General features: G+C 36.7%; 1 protein-coding gene across 1 annotated transcript; it reads left to right on the top strand.

Annotated features, from left to right (window-relative positions):
- The first annotated feature begins 4,802 nt into the window (after window positions 1-4,802).
- LOC149212888 (putative aldo-keto reductase 4) lies at window positions 4,803-13,256 on the top strand. The gene is made up of 5 exons (XM_089391920.1): window positions 4,803-5,086; window positions 5,263-5,460; window positions 5,595-5,764; window positions 12,182-12,287; window positions 12,546-13,256. Exons 1-5 carry the CDS (start codon window positions 4,865-4,867, stop codon window positions 12,891-12,893), a joined length of 1,044 nt encoding a protein of 347 aa, XP_089248046.1. The 5' UTR covers window positions 4,803-4,864; the 3' UTR covers window positions 12,894-13,256.
- Window positions 13,257-14,255: the final 999 nt, after the last annotated feature.

Below are 14,255 nucleotides of genomic sequence, written 5' to 3'. Positions count from 1 at the left end.
GTAGCCCCTTGGATTTAATATTATTGCCTTGGGTTCATAATCCCTTGGGGTTTTAGTTTTAATCCCTTGGGTTTAATATTCCTTTGAGTTTACAATAAGAGTCCCTTGGGTTTATTATTTCCATAGGTTTATAAAATCAATCATGGTCAACCATTGTCAATCACTGCCAACCATGGTCAACCATGTTTGAATGTCGCATTGTGACAAGGATTGTCTCACCAAGAAAATAAACCATGTTTATTTTAGTCTTTTTAGTATTTATATTTGGGTTTATAATATTAGTCCATTGGATTTAATATTATTCCCTTGGGTTTAATATTATTCCTTGGGTTCATAATCCCTTGGGGTTTTAGTATTAATCCCTTGATTTTATTATTCCTTTGGGTTTATAATATCAATCCCATGGGTTTATAATATTAATTATGGTCAACCATTTTCAGTCATATCCAACCATGGTCAACCATGGTTGAATGTCCATTGTGACAAAGATTGTCTCACCATGAAAATAAACCATGTTTATTTTAGTGTTTGTAATATTTATATTTGGGTTTACCAATGTTGGGTCTTTAATATTAGTCCCTTGGGTTCATAATCCCTTGGGTTTTATTATTAATCCCTTGGGTTTATGTTTCCCTTGAGTTCATAATATTGATCCCTTGGGTTTATTATTAACTTGGGTTTATAATATCAATCATGGTCAACTATAACCAACCATGGTCAATTGTGGTCAATCTTGGTCTGATCTCACATTATGAAACAAATTGTGTCCACTTAGGGTTTATATATCTTGGGTTTATAATATTAGCCCCTTGGGTTTAATATTATTCCCTTAGGTTCATAATCCCTTGGGGTTTTAGTATTAATCCCTTGTGTTTATTGTTCCTTTGAGCTTACAATATCAATCACTTGGATTTATTATTCTGCGGTCAACCATGGTTTATTGCGAAGTCAACCATGGTCAACCATGGTCCAACATGGAATTGCGATAAGGATTGCCTCAATATGAAAATCAAGATGATCAATCATGTTTATTTTAGTGTTTATAATATTTATCTTAGGGTTTATGTACATTGGGTTTATAATATTAGTCCCTTGGGTTTAATATTGTTCCCTTGGATTCATAATCCCTTGGGGTTTTAGTATTAATCCATCGAGTTTATTATTCGTTCGGGTTTAAAATATCAATCCCTTGGGTTTACTATTCCCTTAGGTTTATAATATCAATAATTGTCAACCATTGTCAATCATAGCCAACCATGGTCATCCATGGTTGAATGTCGCATTGTAACATGGATTGTCTCACCATGAAAATAAACCATGTTTATTTTAGTGTCTCTCATATTTATAGTAGGGTTTACTAATATTGAGTTTATAATATTAGTCTCTTGGGTTTAATATTAATGCCTTGGGTTCATAATCCCTTTGGGTTTTAGTATTAATCCCTTGGGTTTATTATTAACTTGGGTTTATAATATCAATCATGGTCAACTTTATTAATCTCTTGTGCTTGTAATATCGATCCCTTGTGCTTCTTAATCCCTTAGGTTTTTAATATTTATCCCTTGGCTTCACTAATTCCTTGGGCTTATAATATTAAATGGCTGGGTATATTAGTTCCTTGAGTTTATAATATTAATAATCCATTTAGTTTATTATTCGCTTGATTTTAAAATATTAATTCTTAGGCTTTATTAATTCAACCATGTTTATTTTAGTATTTTTAATATTTATCTTATGGTTTGCATACCTTGGGTTTATAATATTAGTCCCTTTTGTTTAATATTGTTCCCTTAGGTTCATAATCCTTTGGAGTTTTAGTATTAATCCCTTGAGTAATAATAATATAATATTATTATTATAATAATAATATAATAAATATATTTTATTATTATAATAAGAATACAATACAATAATAATAATAATAATAATTATTATTATTATTATATAATACTACATCTTCATCATGTCCAAATTTTCACATATTATCATATTATTATCCATTATTACTATTTTATATTATTACTATATTAATATAATAATAATTATAATATACTATTATAATAATAATATAATATAATTATTATTACTAATAATATAATAACTATAATATTATTATTATTATTATTATATATTAAAATAATATAATAATAATTATATTATTACAATAATAATACAATATTATTATTATTATTATTTGTTAAGCTTGGCAGGACCATTTCATTTTCTATTAAATATAAACAAGTTTACACCACACAGATAAACCGAGTGGCTTCAACTTTCCCCGAAGGGAAACCAAGTCTGTTGGCGACCACTCAGCTGTATAAGCCATCCAAAAACAAAATTGTCTTAGTATTTTTAGACAAGCTAGATATGTCTCTACTTCATGACCAACCACTACATAACTAAATAAACTAATAGCTGCAACATAGAATTTAAAAGCTATCCGCATAAGACAAAATTATGCATGGGTGTCGTTCTAATCCTTCTTATCCTCTGAGATAGATTCAACGAGTGACGGGTCCTAGGAAAAGTCACCAGGCATATCATACAGCTCCATGATGCAAGGGATATAGTGGTCTATTATGTCCAGCCAAATGCCGTGTTTATGAAACTTAAAGAGGATTTTCTCCATATCCTTCTTGTAATTTAGAAATTCTTGTAGTGTCACTACCATCCCAACTAAGATTTTCTCCAAAGCCTTGCTTAATAGGCTCTTCATGAGCCAATCCAGGTATAGTTTGCTTAAACTGAGTGATTCTTCCACGGGTGTTTCCCGGATTCGGGACTAAGGTCCTCCAACTACCCATCTCCTCCTCTAACACACTGCCTTATTTCACTTCTTCTTCCCATTCTTCCAGCAGCTTCTGGGTGCCCTCATTTGTCCCCTCACGATAAGATTCTATTGCCTCTGTTATGAGCTGTTCAATAGATTTTCTTCCCTTGCGTGGCTCCGACGTGTTTAGCCCCTTATCTTGCTTGGGAGTCGGGCCTCTTCTGCCACATCCATGGCCTCGCACAGCACAGGTCATACCCTGATATCCTGAGCACTGATGACATCCACAGTAAGTTAGTTTGAACAACAGGATTGAAATAATACACCACGTCTTGCCTTGTTTCTCTTCACCACCCGTTCTCGCCACAGTCTTGCTAGGGTGGGTCGGAGCCCATAACCCCTAGTGGGGAAGGCCCTGGCCCCAACCCCTTGAAGCGGCATTTCCCCCTCTCCAATTCTTGCGGCCATATGCAGGTTTACCCTCCCCTACCCATGCCAAGCTCTCATTCCCCCGTTGCAATCTATAATATACTAGCTATGGCTCAGGTTCATATCCCCCATTGCCTCCATCATAGAGATCTTACCGCTCGTTCCCCCCCAACTAGGTCTCCACCCATAATTTTTGGTAACCCAGTGCTTACTCTGCGAATTGTAGGCATGGATGCATCCTAGGACACCTACCACCTGTGTTCCCCTGCCCCCATCTATACTCCACTTCCCTTCCTGCGTTACCTTGTGACTAACAAGCTTCCCCCTCCCCTTGATGGCAGAGTGCAACACATCCCAACCTAATTGTGAACAATTGCCCCCCCCCCAACCGGCATGGGTTTTACCCATTTGACATAGGGAAAAGATGCAAAACTAGGCCGTGACAAGAAGTTTCCTACCCCATTGCCACCAGCAATTTCCTATCCCCTAGAGAGACCCCGTTACATCCTAGCTTAACCACAGAGATACCATAATTACAAGTTTGAGGTGGAGCCGAATAACATGCCCGGAGTTCGCAGTTGTTTGACAACAATGGCCCTGGTTCTTCACGTTCTGACGCTCACCACCAGCTCTGAGCCACCACCCTTCTCCATAGACTATTGCACTAAGACTGCATGTCAAAATGCCCCTTCGTCCGATATACCTTGTCGTTCCTCGAGTCGTGCCACCTTGCCCACTTCCCAGCTTGCCATCATGTCGAAGGACAATACACCCCTCACCTCGAGCATGTGGGGGGCGGCAGTATTAAGTGCATGGGTATCCAACATACCTACACCCATGTGCTCCAAGCTATCGGCTCGCATCCCGATCGGGATTATTATTATATTATTATAATAATATAATGATAATCTAATATTATTATGAGTTATTATTATTAATAATTAATATTACTAATGTTATTATGAATTATTATTATTATTATAATATTAGTATAATAATCATATAAAAATATATAAGAATATGGTTATCATTATTTATATAATTATTAATAATCATAAATAATTTGTATTTAAAAAAATATACATAAAATTATTAATATAGTTAATATAAGTCTATTTTCTTAAAAAAAATATACATAAAATTATTAATGTAGCTAATATAAGTCTGTTTTCTTATACCAATTATATTAGAAAATGTAATCATCTACATGTCCATATAAGATATCCGCCTATATCAATTTATACTACCAATGTCCATATCAATTTATACTACCATATAAGATGAGTGACTTGAAAACCTAATGAGTGATACTTCATGACGAACCCCATGTTAATTTAATGATGCTTCATGCACACTTCGCCGGATGACGAACGCCATGACGATTGATCCTGCATTCACTCCGCAAAAACCAATTGATGTTAGACCAGATGGATTGAAAGCCGTGATGAATTGAAGTTGGTCCGTTCAACTTTAGACCACTGTCAGATGAGGAACGCCGTGACGGACTGATTACAAATGAATTATTATTACCCCACATACACAACTCTATATATTGATGAACTCTCCTGCCTCCATCTACATCTACGAGGCTAAGGACCAACGAGAAGAAGCAGTACTATACTACCGGATCGATTGATTGAGTGTTGCGCAGAGAGCGGAGCAATGGCGGGATTACCATCAGTGGGCAGGTTAAGTTTGGGGTCACAAGGATTAGAAGTATCAGCACAGGGGTTAGGCTGCATGGGCATGTCGGTGTTCTATGGCCCTCCAAAGCCCGAGCAAGAAATGATATCTCTTATCCGACATGCCGTTTCCAGAGGTGTTACTTTCCTGGACACTTCGGACGTTTATGGCCCTTTCACCAACGAAATCCTCGTTGGAAAGGTAATGCTGGTGCATGTGGTTCTCTTTTTACCTTTTTATTGTTATTATTTTTTTGGGCTATATCATGGCTATGTTTAATCACTTTATATCCAAAACCAAACCAGTAAACACCTTATAATTACTATTACCAGTTTTCATCTGCAATTTGTAATATACTGTAATATAACGGTTTGCAGGCCATTAAAGGAATTAGAGAGAAAGTCCAATTAGCCACAAAGTTTGGAGCCGGTTTGGTTGATGGAATATTCAAGATTCGAGGAGACCCTGCATATGTTCGTGCCTGCTGCGAAGCAAGCTTGAAGCGACTTGAAGTGGATTGCATTGATCTTTATTACCAACATCGTATTGACACTAAAGTCCCCATTGAAGTTACGGTATGTACTGCTGCAATAGGCCTCGGTTTAGTTCTTAGAATGATGCATGTATGTTGCAATAAGTATTTCTACTTTACTATTTCATTTACTTAAAAATAGTTGGATGTATTGCTTTGTCTATGCATATCTGACAGATTGGAGAGCTGAAGAAATTAGTAGAAGAAGGGAAAATAAAGTACATCGGACTTTCAGAGGCGTCCCCATCGACAATTAGAAGGGCTCATGCTGTTCATCCTATAACAACAGTTCAGTTAGAGTGGTCTTTGTGGAGTAGGGATGTAGAAGACGAAATTATTCCCACCTGTTGGGTATTTTTGAATGGGGAAAATACCAAAAACCAAATAAACAAACACACAGAGGCAATGCTCTGTTTTTACTTTTCTCCAGGATCCTTTTGTGCACAGAAGACTTAAAAAAAATTCACTGAGAGATAGAGTATTTCAACACCATAAAAGATTTCTGAGAAATTACTGGGTTAACTGCTGTAAATCCCTTTTTACATTCACTGCAGTGAAAACAACTTACTGCTGTAATAAAAGTTTACATAAGTTTACTGCTGTAAACAAAATTCACATAGACTTACAAAAAAAACTTCACCATTTTCTTTATGCACTGCTTGTGCAAAAACCACACACGGTTTTCTTACAACTCCAAAAATTACATCACCTGGTTCTTCTCATTTTACACACTGTTGTGTGTTTTTCCTTTTACCGCCCCATACGTCTTTTACGCTGCTGTGAATATACATATATCTCATCCCATGTGCGATGCGTGTAAATATAAAATTCAACACACTCAAAACATAAACTTATTACATACGACCTTTTTTAATACATGCCGTATAAAAAAATATATAATAAACATATATTATACATGCCCATACTTATATTAAAAGCATCTACCTAAAAGCTACGAACAACACATAAATTCATTAAATTCTTTCATACGGCGGTCAACCCATAAGTCTTTTACTCCACGCATGAGTTTTAATTTGATGTAGGCCCGTGTGCAGGTTTAATCAATCAACGGCTAAAAGGAGTGGAGCAGATCGAACGGCGGATAATGATATCGGAAGGCCAACAAGTGTTGAACGTTAACCTCCGAGAAAATGACGTTGCGTTACGTCAGGGCTGAACCACGTGTCAGCACCAAAATTTCTCGGGTTCAAGTATCGGAAAATCCCTTTGATGGAAATCTGGCCCGAGAGCTTTCCGGCTGGTTGGCTGAACGGTTTCTGGCAATGGTCGACTGCAGTTTGAAATTACAAATTTAACACTCCCCTTTAATTTCAACAGCTGGGCATTCAGTCATACCCAGACACTTTCTCAAAAATTCAAAGCTCTTCTGATCAAGTGGCTTTGTCAAGATGTCTGCAACCTGTTCTTGAGTCCTGCAATGTTCTAGGACAATTTCTCCATTGTTCACCAATTCTCTGATGTAGTGAAACCTGGTATCAATGTGTTTCGTCCTCTTATGAAACACTGAATTCTTTGACAATGCAATAGCTGAGCTATTGTCACAAAAGATCACTGTCGCTTTTGCCTGCTCTTGGCCTAAGCTTCTCAACATTCTTCTCATCCACACTGCTTGACATGCTGCTGCTGTAGCTGCCACATATTCAGCCTCTGCTGTAGACAATGCTACAATGGACTGCTTCTTAGAAGCCCATGAAATGGCTCCTGAATCCATATTAAAAACATAACCGGAAGTGCTCTTCCGATCATCTACACTTCCAGCCCAATCGCTGTCTGTGTATCCAACCAAATCTGAATGTTCTGAGGCATGATATAAAATTCCAAACATTTTGGTGCCTTTGACATACCTCAAAATTCTCTTTGCTGCCTGCCAATGTGCCTCCTTCGGCCTCTCCATGAACCTGGAAATTAAACTAACAGCATACATTAAATCAGGCCTAGTAGCTGTTAAATACATAAGGCTGCCCACAATGCTTTTATACAAACTAGGATCAAAATCCTTGCTGCTGTCCTCTCTGCTGAGCTTTAATCCCATTACTGTGGGAGTGATGGCTGCCTTGCACTCTTGCATGTTAAATCTGCCCAAAACTTGATTTACATATCTTTCTTGAGATATAAAAATTCCTTTTTCATTTTGATCTACTTCTATGCCTAAGAAGTATCTCAAGAAACCCATGTCAGTCATTTCAAATTCATCCTTCATGACTGATTTAAAATTTTTAATGAACTGATCATCATTACCTGTGAAAATCACATCATCAACATACAAAACAACAATTAAAATTTTACCATCTTTTTCCTTGATGTAGACTGTGGGTTCTCCTTCACATTTGTCAAATTCATTATCCAATAGATATGAATCTATTCTTCTGTACCATGCTCTTGGCGCTTGCTTCAGCCCATAAAGAGCTTTCTTCAATTTGCACACTTTGTGCTCTTCTCCTTTCTTCTCATATCCGAGAGGCTGTTCCACATAAACCTCTTCCTTTAACACTCCATTTAGGAATGCTGATTTCACATCCATTTGGTAGACTTTCCATTTGTTTTGTGCTGCTATGGATAGCACTGCTCTCACGGTTTCCATTCTTGCAACCAGGGCGAAAGTCTCCTCATAATCTCTCCCATACTGCTGCTTGTAGCCTTTGACAACCAGCCTTGCTTTATGCCTTTCAATCTTGCCTTCAGCATTGCTCTTGGTCTTGTAGACCCATTTCACACCAATGACTTCTTTGCCTTTTGGTAATTCAACCAAATCCCATGTTTTGTTTCTTTCTATGGCATTCATTTCCTCATCCATAGCTTCTATCCATTTTCTATCTTTAATAGCTTCTTCAAAATGAATAGGATCATCAACATGACAAAACAAGGCAAATAAGGAATTCATTCCTTCTTCATAAATTTCACTTAGATTTCTAAACTTCTTACCTCTTTCACTTGGTGTGCAAGTGCTTGAAGATGCACTTGAATTTCCTCCTTGTGGTGTGCTTGGAGAAGCACTCTCATTGATCCTCAATGGTGTACCTTGCTGTTCTTGTGTTGGTGCTGCTGTTTGGGGATTCATTTCAGCCACCTCCTCTTCATCTTCATCATGAGGCAAACAGCTTTTAATGTTCACTGTTTTCTCTATGCTTCCATCCCAAGCTTCCTCTTCAATGAATTGAACATCCCTGCTTACAAAGAACTTCTTGGTAGATGGAATTTACAGCCTGTAGGCTTTGGATTCATCACTGTATCCAATGAAGATGCATTTCTCCCCTTTGCTGTCCAACTTCCTCCTTAGCTGATCTGGTATGTGTGCATAGGCCACACACCCAAAAACTCTCATGTGGGTGACTCCTTGCTTTCTCCCACTCCATGCCTCTTCTGGCACTTTGTTCATGACTGCTTTTGTAGGACACCTGTTCAATATATAAACTGCACAATGTACAGCTTCAGCCCAATACTCATTTGGCAAATGCTTTGCCTTCAACATGCTCCTTGCCATCTCCATGATGGTTCTGTTCTTCCTTTCAGCAACTCCATTTTGCTGTGGGGTGTACCGAGTTGTAAACTGTTTATGAATCCCATTTTCTCTACAAAACTTTAGGAATTCATTTGAGATATACTCACCTCCTCTATCAGTTCTCAATACTTTTATGTGCAACCCGCTTTGGTTCTCCACAAGTGCTTTGAAGTTTTGGAATTTCTCAAAGACTTCACTTTTGTTCTTGAGGAAATATATCCGAGTCTTTCTTGTAAAATCATCAATGAATGTCAAGAAATATAGGCTGCCTGCTAATGATGGAGCTTGCATTGGTCCACACAAATCTGAGTGGATAATCTCTAAGGGTGTCTTTGCCCTTATACTCTTCCCTGATGGAAAACTTTCTCTATGTTGTTTTCCCAAAATGCAGCCTTCACATAGGCTGTCCGGTTTCTCTATCAATGGTAATCCTCTTACCATTCCTTTTCTGCTCAATAAGTTTAGACCTCCAAAATTTAGATGCCCAAATCTCAAGTGCCATAACCAGTTCTCATCCTTTGGCACGCTTTGGAAGGCCTCTTCGGTGACTGCTGCCATTTCCCTTTTGTTCTTCATGTCTGCCCTGATCCGGAGAGGGAACATCCTGTTCCTTGTCATCTTCACTTCAGCAATGCATCTTTTGCTGGGTGGTATATCCATGATGGTGCACACATCATTTTTAAAGAAAACATTGTAGCCCTTATGGACAAGCTGTCCAATACTCAAGAGATTACATCTCATTCCGGGGACATAGTATACATCTGCTATGGTTTTCCTTTCTCCTTGCTTTGAAAGTATTTTTATTTCTCCTTTTCCCATAACAGACACTTTACTATTAGTTCCTAGTGTGACTTCTGATTTCACATTTTTATCTAGGGCAGAAAAGAAGGCTATGTTTCCGGTCATATGGTTGCTGCAACCTGAGTCTAAAAACCATATGTCCTCACTATGTGTTTCAGCCATGTTACAAGCTAACAGGACATTGTCTTGACTGCTGTTTTCTCTTGTAACATTTGCATTTTGTCTGCTGTTCTTATCATGCTGTTTCTTTCTACAATCACTAGCATAATGTCCATACTTTTTGCAATAATAGCATTGAACATTAGATTTATCATACCTTTGTCCTTGAGCCTGATACTGATCTCTTTGTTGGCTGCTGCCTTGACCTTGGTTCTGATTTGGATTGCTGCCTCTTCCTTGTGCATTTGATGGGCTGTTCCTTCCACCTCTGTTCTGGCTTCTGCCTCTTCCTCTTTTGTTTCCTCTGCCTTGACCTCTGCCTCTTCCAAAGGACATCTGGGTCTTGAAGGCTTGCTCAAGAGATGAGTTTTCATTCCTACTCAACCTCTGCTCATGAGTTATCAGTGATGCATGTAGCTCATCAACTGAATAACTTGAGAGATCCTTTGTCTCTTCGATGGTGGTGACTATGGCATCAAACTTTGAGGGTAAGACCCTCAATATTTTCTCCACAATCCTTCTATCTTCAATGGTTTCTCCATGAGTTCTCATTTGTGTGATTACACCAATCACATGAGTGAAAAATGAGTCAATGTTATCTGACTCCTTCATGTTCAAGTTCTCAAAATCCTTTCTCAGCAATTGTAGCTTTGCTGTCTTCACTCTCTCCATGCCTTGATAGGCTGTCTTGAGGGTTTGCCATGCTTCATTGGTTGTCTTAGCTGCTGCTAACCTTGGAAACATACTTTGGTCTACTGCTAGATACAACAACACACGGGCTTTTGAATCTTTCTTCCTATTGTTTTTCAGCAGATCCTTCTCTCCTTGAGTTAATGCATTGAACTCAGTTTCATCTGCTGGTTCTTCAAAGCCTTCTTCAACTATTTCCCATAAATCTTGGGAAGCAAGCAGGGCTGTCATAGTTATTGACCAGTAGTCATAGTTTTTCCCATTAAACTGTGGGAGCTGGGTGTTAAACAAACCCATACCAGTGTTTGTGCTAGCCATTCCTTGTATTCTGATCTATGTCTCTAAATCCTTGACTGTGTGTTTAAAACAGCTGACTGTTTCTTCAGCAACACAAAAAAAAACTTTTGAAATACCTGAATCCTTTGATGTCTGAGTCTTCTGTCTGCCTGAGAAGTTTTGCTGCAGCTACAAACCTTCTCCCTTCAGCTTCTTTGTCACCTTCAAAGAGCCTAAGCCAGCTCTGATACCACTGTTGGGTATTTTTGAATGGGGAAAATACCAAAAACCAAATAAACAAACACACAGAGGCAATGCTCTGTTTTTACTTTTCTCCAGGATCCTTTTGTGCACAGAAGACTTAAAAAAAATTCACTGAGAGACAGAGTATTTCAACACCATAAAAGATTTCTGAGAAATTACTGGGTTAACTGCTGTAAATCCCTTTTTACATTCACTGCAGTGAAAACAACTTACTGCTGTAATAAAAGTTTACATAAGTTTACTGCTGTAAACAAAATTCACACAGACTTACAAAAAAAACTTCACCATTTTCTTTATGCACTGCTTGTGCAAAAACCACACACGGTTTTCTTACAACTCCAAAAATTACATCACCTGGTTCTTCTCATTTTACACACTGCTGTGTGTTTTTCCTTTTACCGCCCCATACGTCTTTTACGCTGCTGTGAATATACATATATCTCATCCCATGTGCGATGCGTGTAAATATAAAATTCAACACACTCAAAACATAAACTTATTACATACGACCTTTTTTAATACATGCCGTATAAAAAAATATATAAAAAACATATATTATACATGCCCATACTTATATTAAAAGCATCTACCTAAAAGCTACGAACAACACATAAATTCATTAAATTCTTTCATACGGCGGTCAACCCATAAGTCTTTTACTCCACGCATGAGTTTTAATTTGATGTAGGCCCGTGTGCAGGTTTAATCAATCAACGGCTAAAAGGAGTGGAGCAGATCGAACGGCGGCGGATAATGATATCGGAAGGCCAACAAGTGCTGAACGTTAAACTCCGAGAAAATGACGTTGCGTTACGTCAGGGCTAAACCACCTGTCAGCACCAAAATTTCTCGGGTTCAAGTATCGGAAAATCCCTTTGACGGAAATCTGGCCCGAGAGCTTTCCGGCTGGTTGGCTGAACGGTTTCTGGCAATGGTCGACTGCAGTTTGAAATTACAAATTTAACACCACCTGCCGGTATGATCAGGCGTGGTCATGTTAGGATTTGCCATATTGTAATATGAATCACTAACTAACATATTAAAATTCTAATTGCAGGGAACTTGGTATTGGAATTGTGCCATACAGCCCTCTCGGGCGGGGTTTCTTTACTTCTGGAGGAAAGTCAGTTGAAAATTTAACCAATGATGACTTTAGAAAGGTATACTTGTGCTTATGTATATTTTAAACTTAGTATTAAAGAAAAATATTAATAATGTAGGGAAAACTATCTTATAAGTATTGTTCTGAAAGAAAAAGTTAATGTCGTAAATCTTGTTGGATATGAAGTTGAAGTAAATTCATTATTAGTTCATTTTCATAATACTATAGAATTTCTATTAGTGCATTGCTGAAACTACATTTTATTGTTTCGTTGGAGCGTTTTTTCAATTTTATAAAAAATTGATGTTTTGTACAGACAATGCCAAGGCTTACAGAACAGAATCTTGAAAAGAATAAGGTGACTTTTGCAAAGATAGCTGAAATAGCTTCTAGCAAGGGATGTTCTCCGGGTCAACTTTCACTTGCTTGGATTTTTCATCAGGGAAATGATATTTCACCCATTCCTGGAACCACCAAAGTGGAGAATTTAGAAGAAAATATTGGTGCTCTTTCTGTTAAGATCACACCTGATGAGATGAAGGAAATAGAAAATATATTATCCAATTATGGATTCTCAGGAAATCGATATGCTGATGATCACCAGGATTTCACGTGGATGAACTCAGAAACACCTCCTTTCTCTTCATGGAAGGATGCCGTCTGATAATTTTTAACATTGTTTTCTGCGAACAAAGCGAAATCGTCATTTTCCTGTCTGTTCTAAATGGTATATGCTCGGATATATGGTTATAAATATTATGTTGCAAATATCTTAAGCGTTCTATCCCATTCATATAATAGCGACGTTGTGCGTTGTATCTGCTAGAGACAACCTTACTGTAAGGGCTTTTGTCCCATTTATTTAATAAATAAGTATGGGTTACAATATTGATTTCGATGGAGACATCATGGAAACAAGCTTCTCGTCAATATTGGTATTAGACCTAATGTACAAACATTTCTTGCAAGTATCGGTAGTAAACACAATGGAAAGGAGTTTCTTGTAAGTTTTGGTACTTATTATGTTAATAGACTTTTTCATTTCGAAAAAAAAAAGATGGAGGGGGTAAGATTGAGAATTAGTATTTGATAAAATATTGTTTATTTTGAAAATAAGATGTAGAGTATAAGATTGGATGGGTATGTTTTCTTTGATTTTATTATCAAATAATTTAGTTATTAAGATCGGGATTAAAATGTGTGATAGATAAGATAGGTGTAGTTGATATATAAAAGATAATTTATCATTAATTGATGTTGTTGATAGATTTATGAGGTGTTTCATAGTTAAATAAAATGGGATTAAAATGTGTGATGGATAAGATAGGTCTATTTGATATATAAAAGATAATTTATCATTAATTGATGTTGTTGATAAATTTATGAGGTGTTTCATAGTTAATTATGGGTGAGATGATGTTAAGTTAGTATTGATAATTTTTGGTATAATTAATTTTTAATTTATTTTTTAAAATAAATTGTCATTTTTCCAAATAAATTGTATTTTTGGTAGTTGGAAAAATAGTTGAATAATTTTTATTTTTTTATATATAATTTTCGTTTATAATATGTATGTTGATTTTTTTAGATTGTGCATCATATGAAAAGGGATATTTAAAGGTTAAGAAACTAATGATGTTATTAATAAATAAATTTTTTAGACAATTCTTTTTACAATGAATAATTATTTTTGCAAAAAAACAATAAAAAGTTTGATCTTTTTTGGGTGAATACTATTATTATTAGAAACTAAAATTTACATGGTGTAGCATATATCCTCAAGTTAGCTCTTATGGGGGAGAATAAAAGTACACTCTCCATAAAGATGAGAGAGATACATCAATTTTAACATAGCCAAAAAGAAAATGACTAAGATAGAGAAATTGGCCTAAATAGCCATTTACAAAGTTAACTAAAAAAAAATATGAAATCCATCTCCAATATCATAACATATCTAAACCAAAGGATTTGTATCTAATGTTGGCATATGAATGGGTGCATTTCAGCTCTCTGGAGTGCCACCAAC

The sequence above is a fragment of the Pinus tabuliformis genome, chromosome 1_1 (genome assembly GCF_031772625.1).
Source record: "Pinus tabuliformis cultivar Carrire ecotype Pingquan chromosome 1_1, CPIR1, whole genome shotgun sequence".
Lineage (NCBI taxonomy): Eukaryota > Viridiplantae > Streptophyta > Pinopsida > Pinales > Pinaceae > Pinus > Pinus tabuliformis.
The sequence above is the reverse complement of the archived record's forward strand: the minus strand, read 5'-3'. Positions and strand labels throughout refer to the sequence as shown.